The sequence below is a fragment of the Hippocampus comes genome, unplaced genomic scaffold (genome assembly GCF_001891065.2).
Source record: "Hippocampus comes isolate QL1 unplaced genomic scaffold, H_comes_QL1_v1.1 scaffold29, whole genome shotgun sequence".
NCBI lineage: Eukaryota > Metazoa > Chordata > Actinopteri > Syngnathiformes > Syngnathidae > Hippocampus > Hippocampus comes.
Window position 1 is genome coordinate 624865 of NW_017805820.1, and position 6053 is coordinate 630917.

Sequence of the window (6053 nt, forward strand, 5' to 3'; positions counted from 1 at the left end):
CAAAAACGAGTTTACTCACCCATCGAACCTTTTGAGAATATCTTAATACTGTAGTCGATTGCTTCAAATTTCTGTTTTAAGAAGACTGAATAAGGTTGCAAATAGGCCAAAAACAACTTCTTTTTCCTTAACTTGATTTTAAAAGTATAGTACATATTCGTCTTGAGTGGCACGGTGGACGAGTGGTTAGTGCGTCGACCTCACAATGCAGAGGTGCAGTGTTCGATTCCGGCTCTTGCCTCCCTGTGTGGAGTTTGCATGTTCTCCCCGTTCCTTCGTGGGTTTTCTCCCGGCACTCCGGTTTCCTCCCACATTCCAAAAACATGCATAGCAGGTTAATGCAACACGCTAAATTGCGTGAGTGTGAGCGCGGATGGCTGTTCGTCTCTTTGTGCCCTGCGATTGGCTGGCAACCGGTTCAGGGTGTCCCCCCGCCTGCAGCCCGAAGACGGCTGGGATAGACCCCAGCACATCCGCGACATTCGTGAGGATAAAGCGGATCGGAAAATGGATGGATGTATGAATATGTGTCTAAAACCGACCAACATACAGCAAATATACTTGAAAACTGTCGTTTTAAGTGAAGAAACTCGACTTTCACGCTCCAGAGGCTTTACAAACACACGACCTATCACGCAAATGCTCTGCGTGTGCGTGTGTTCACTCGCGCGCACAATGCGCGCTTGTGCTACATTGGTTGGAACAGTGGGCGGATCCAACAACGGGTTGACTTCAGCTAGCCAGTATTATCATACAGTTTGGTACACATATCAGATGTCCCAATTCTTTCCTCCTTAATATTTACTTGAGCACACGAGCAGGTTGCATTGAAGGCCACCCCTTTTTTTCTTTTAAACAATTGATTGCTCCAATGAGCCACCTTTGGTTTAGTTGTCGCTGAGCATGACAAACTGGAGCGTTCGACTTCAGACATGGAGCTACCTGCGTCTCACTGCCAAGCAAACGGCAGCGGCTGTTTCGACAAGAACTGCTCGTCTCTCACGGTGGACGACGTCTACGAGATTGCCAAAGTGATCGGGGTCGAGCTGGAGAAGCTCATCGACGGCTACGGCAAGGAGAGCGTGCTGGGCCTGGTGCCGAGGGTGGTGAAAGTGCTGGAGCTTCTGGAGAGCTTCACGGCCAGGAATCACGCACACAAACACAGGGAAGAAGAGCTGCTGCGGACCTTCGAGAGCTTAAAGATGCAGCAAAAGAAATGGGCGGCCAAGGACAACGACGAAGTCAACGAAAATCACGAAACCAGGGTGAGAATATATAAATAACTTTCAACCCGTAAAACGTAAAGGATCGCTTTCACTTCTGACTGGCGCCGTGTTGAAAATGGTCACACGATTCAGCGGCGCAAACGTAATGACCGTGTATTACATTCACGTGAACCAGCTATCACAGATAGCTTGTAACAAACATTATGACTCAGTACTGTACCAAAGTCAGTTCTGATTTCTCCTTTGATGAAACGAAAGTGCTGTCTTTTAAATATGAAACAGTGAATTTCTGTAAATACTGTACTTCCCAAATGGTCAAAAGTATAATCAAATTGAAACTACCGTGCAGTTCTTTTACTCTGAAAATTGACTTTTTAAACTAAACTGTACATTTTACGAAGGACAGCATCATCTGGTTTACAGCATTGCTTTGAATAGAAGCTGCATGGTTACAATTACCACTAATTAAAACAAGGGAGGCCGTTACCTGCGTTTCACTAAATTTAAGTGGTTGTTTTAGGGCAAAATAACCACTGCCGTTTCTGCTCCGCGCAGCTTCTATTTGAAAACATCTTTTTTCCCTCATTTTTAAAGATCAAATATTACTCGTGCAGTATACTGTAGATAGTCTTAGCAATGCATATAGAGGCTGTCTTTCGACTGTACTGTCACGTTGTACTTTCATTGTTTATACAGTATTTTAGCTACACTACACTTTTATTACACTTACGATGTAGCCTTTCAATAAAAAAATAGCAAGACAGGCTGAATGTTGACTGTTCTGCTAATTTCTATTTTCCTTGGTTCCGATACAGTCTCAAGTTGCTGTTTGTATAAAAAATCCGAACGCAGGCAATCTTATGGCATTACTGGCACTTTGTAATTTCTTTGCTCATATTTCAATTATCCTACACTTCTAGTTACTATGAAAAACACTTAAACATAGGCTACATTTTCATAATGCAGTCACTCTGAACTTCCACTATGACAGTGACAGTTACACTAGATAAAAGATGTTCACACGGGCTGAATTTAGACTGCACTTTGTACTTTTCTTGGTTCTGTTACAGTAACACAACTCTTTGGTTACAATGATACTCCATTTAACATTTAACGTTCGTTTGATTCCTTCTAAATAGTTTCCTAAGTCTGGCCGCACCTTAAAAACTCTCCAAAGGACGTGTTAATACAAGTTTACAGTTGCTCAGGCTGTGTGTATTAAAACCAGTGAAACACTCATTTCTGTCCCGTCTGCGATTGTGTCCTGTTCTGTCAAGCAGGAGCAGCAACAGCAGCAGCAGAAGGAGCAAGAATGGAGGAGCAAGTGTGAGGAACTGCAAGTTCAAATCCAGCAGCTCCAGGAGGACAACGGGGAGCTCCATAGCAGGCTAAAAGGCAACCATGCGCAGGATGGTATGTTGAAGTATGCCACAAAGTAGCATTTTGTGGCACCTGTAGGCAATTCTCAACCTTTTTGGAGTGGCGTCATTTACTTTCCAGATTTTCTCTATTTGCGGCACACTTCAATTAATAATAATCATTTTCTTGTTTGAATGGAACAAGGTTGAGGGACAGGTAGAATAGCAGTGAGGGAGGGTGTGGATGACGGTGTGAATGGTTGTTTGTCTCTATATGTGCCCTGCGACTGACTGGTGACCAGTTCAGAGTGTAGGCTGCCTTCCGCCCAATGTCAGCTGAGATAAGCAGCTCCAAAGTTTTCAAAGTGACTTATTGTACATGAAGCATGGCAGAAATTGGAGCTGAAACAATCACGAGCAACACGCAGTCAGAAGAAGCACAACACCTCTGGCCCAAACTGATGAAGTGGTGTAGAAAATGGCTCCATAGTTGAAGTGATATTGTAAAGGAAATATCTGAATTTGCACATTTCTGTTTTGCATTTTAGTCTATCACTGCCTATGTTCTGATTAAAAAAAAAGTTATTTATCCTGGAGTAAGCACATGCTTAGTCTTGACAGAGTGAGTACAATTTTTGGTTCGTGTCCACTTGTGATGAGTGTAGATCGCATCCAGCGGCAGGAGCGAGAAGTGATGCTGAAGCTGAAACAGGTGGTGGACAAGCAGAGAGATGAGCTCAGGTCCAAAGTCCAAGAGATCACCACCATCTCCAAGGAGGTGGAGGCGGTAAGCAGTCCTAAACGCTGTGGCCTTCGTCTTCTGTTGATATGACATTTTACCCACCAAGTGGGCTACGTTTTGGTTTGACGTTCTTACAGATCCAGACTTGAATCTGGAAAATTTCACATCTTGATTTCTGCAGATTTCAAATTCTTGAACCTTTGCAGAAGTTTTAACCTTCTCAGCTGTCTTATTTGAACTGGTTAAAAAAAAAAAAAGAAAGACTATTCTTGGGTTTGCGCATCTGGTAAGGCGCAAAAAAAGTTGCAACACATTCAAATGATTTCGGCATCCGACTGGCTAAGTGATGGTCCAAACGTAAAGCTCTGGACAAAACATGGCTTGAAATTTAATTTTGATATTTATTATTATTTCAACATTATGAGAGGTGCACACAAAAGCTCAGTGCATCAGTATGTGATGTTAGAAAGGAACCTCAATTCATGACAAGGGCGCTGTGTTAAAGCCAAGATGACAGACTGCCCTTATATTTCCTGGTTGAGGAATAGTTGCACTTTCGACCAGTCTGAACAGGTTTTTCCCCTCCATTTGTGAGCGGGCGGCGTGCTATTTGCACCACATGATGTCAATAGCTGTCGTAACTGGGTGTGTGTTTGTTATTCATCTACTGACTGGCGACCTTCACGACAGGATACTCAAAACACATTTCTCGGTCTGCTCAAATAAATGCTCAGTGATGTAATTGTGATGACTGTGTTTTGATATTTATTTTGTCTTTTCTGCCATTGTTATGACCTGCCGGGCAAAAATGGTTATCATTTTGTCTTCATTGCTGCACGTGAAGTGTACTGAACTTGACGGACATGTGTTCCCGTGTAGCTCCAGGAGCAGTTGGAACGCTTCATGAAAATGAACGCGGAGCTGCGACATAAGCAGAACGTGCTGCAGGCCCAGCTCAAGAGCACGGTGGAGAGAAAGGCCGACATGGAGGCCGACCTGAAAGAGAAAGTCAAAGTGATCGAAAAGCTGCAAGCACAGATGGACAGAAACCACAGCAACAGTCACGTACGACATTTATTTCTTTATTCCTCATCTTTTCTTTTTACAACTGTGCACGCATTGAGAACATATAAAGAACAGTGCTTACAGGTTAGCGTAAACGTACAACTTTTGACCATCGGTTATATTGCTAGACTTAAAATGCAAAACTGAATCAGCACACCTATTCTAAACAATTCTAACCAACATAAGTGAAGTGTAGTTGTGTGAATTAATTTGGTGCCTTTTTGGATCCTTTTCAGTCCAGTCCAAGTCAGGTGAATATGAAGACAGAGCCTTCAGATGCCCATAAGAATCCTGACCAGCCTTGCTTCACCAAGAAGGAGGTGCGGGATATCATTTTCGAGCGGAATGAGCTCAAAACCAACCTCTTCCTGGTGCAAGAAGAGCTGAATTACTATCAAAGGTATGTCAACTGTCTATTTGTGTCTTTTGCATTTACACAAAGTAGATGCAATCTTTGTTTTCTAGACTTAAATGCAAAACCATTTTTTAAAATTCAAGGCCCTAAGATGTCACAGTGGAGCATGTCAGACCAAAATAAAGACACTGCGTCCCCTTTCTTTGACCTCGTGTTTCTCTTTTCTTATCACGTTGGAAGGGACCACAAACAAGCACAAGTAGCTGTTTTTTATCATACCACTAGGGGGCAGCAACATGGAGCAAAATTTGTAGTCCCTTCAAGGTCATCCTCAGCGTTAAGTAGGATGTTTAATTCCTAAAATATAAGATTTCAGTTGGATTTTTTGCACATCAAATTGCCCAGTCACATGGAAAGAATCATTTAAAAAATGGGCATGAATCGTTGGATTCCTGTGAAGACTGCTCAGGATATAATTCCAGCATATTATTGAACAATTTATGTTAAAACAGCTTCCATTTGTTCCTCTCTAGGGAGATTCTGAGCGAGGAAAGGTGTCCCGGGTTCCTCTTGGAAGCCGTGCGAGCTGCCATTCATAAAAGAAGAAAAGTCATCAAAGCCAAGATGCTTGGAATTCCTCCCCCTGATAGCAGCAGGTCAAGCCTCTTGATCCACCATGATCCCAAAACCAACTCATAGAAAATGCGTATTTGTGGAAAGTTTTCATCTCACTGAAAGATACAATCGACATGATTCGAATCAAAAATGTGTACGTCTCTTTTAGTGACGAGGAAGAAGACAAAGGCCCTGTGACAGAAGTGGACGGCACTGAAAAGCCAGCGGAGTCACGCATCCGAAACCTGTGAGTGAAATCCACAGCTGTACAAAGGAGAACGTGTTTCCTCGCTATTTTGCGTGGCCCCGCTGTATCGCAGATTTTTGAGTGGGATGTACGTTATGTATTTGCCTGATTCAGGATGCTACATTGATGGTCACAACCTGGGTGAAGCAACTCCTCACCGCGTTGCTCTTTTGTGCGTTATTCTTCTCTCCCATTATGATCATGGGAGCTTAGCCAACCCTCCGCTATATTTAGCGTTAATCCCCGCCCCATTGAGCTGACCTAAGGCCTGTCTGTCTCTGTGCGGTGCAGCTTTGGCTTCCTGACGTGGTCGGGCAGTGGCCGGGGCCCCACCCACATGAGCAACTCCACGTCCAGCTGGGAGATCACACCCCCACCGCCCCCCGCCACCACCGTCACCCACCACCTGCAACTATTTGATCCCACTGCTTGTTCTAATAGATGA

At 43.7% G+C, this 6053-nt stretch overlaps 1 protein-coding gene across 1 annotated transcript; it reads left to right on the forward strand.

The window, feature by feature from the left end:
• The first annotated feature begins 717 nt into the window (after nucleotides 1–717).
• rilp (Rab interacting lysosomal protein) lies at nucleotides 718–6053 on the forward strand. The gene is made up of 8 exons (XM_019885820.1): nucleotides 718–1265; nucleotides 2507–2639; nucleotides 3250–3371; nucleotides 4206–4391; nucleotides 4628–4791; nucleotides 5280–5402; nucleotides 5531–5608; nucleotides 5900–6053. Exons 1-8 carry the CDS (start codon nucleotides 933–935, stop codon nucleotides 6051–6053), a joined length of 1293 nt encoding a protein of 430 aa, XP_019741379.1. The 5' UTR covers nucleotides 718–932.

Coding starts and splice junctions, on each gene's coding strand:
- rilp (XM_019885820.1), top strand. CDS start 933: ATGGAGCTACCTGCGTCTCACTGCCAAGCAAACGGCAGCGGCTGTTTC. Junction 4,392..4,627: donor GAAACCACAGCAACAGTCAC/GTACGACATTTA, acceptor GATCCTTTTCAG/TCCAGTCCAAGTCAGGTGAA. Junction 5,403..5,530: donor CCTCCCCCTGATAGCAGCAG/GTCAAGCCTCTT, acceptor CGTCTCTTTTAG/TGACGAGGAAGAAGACAAAG.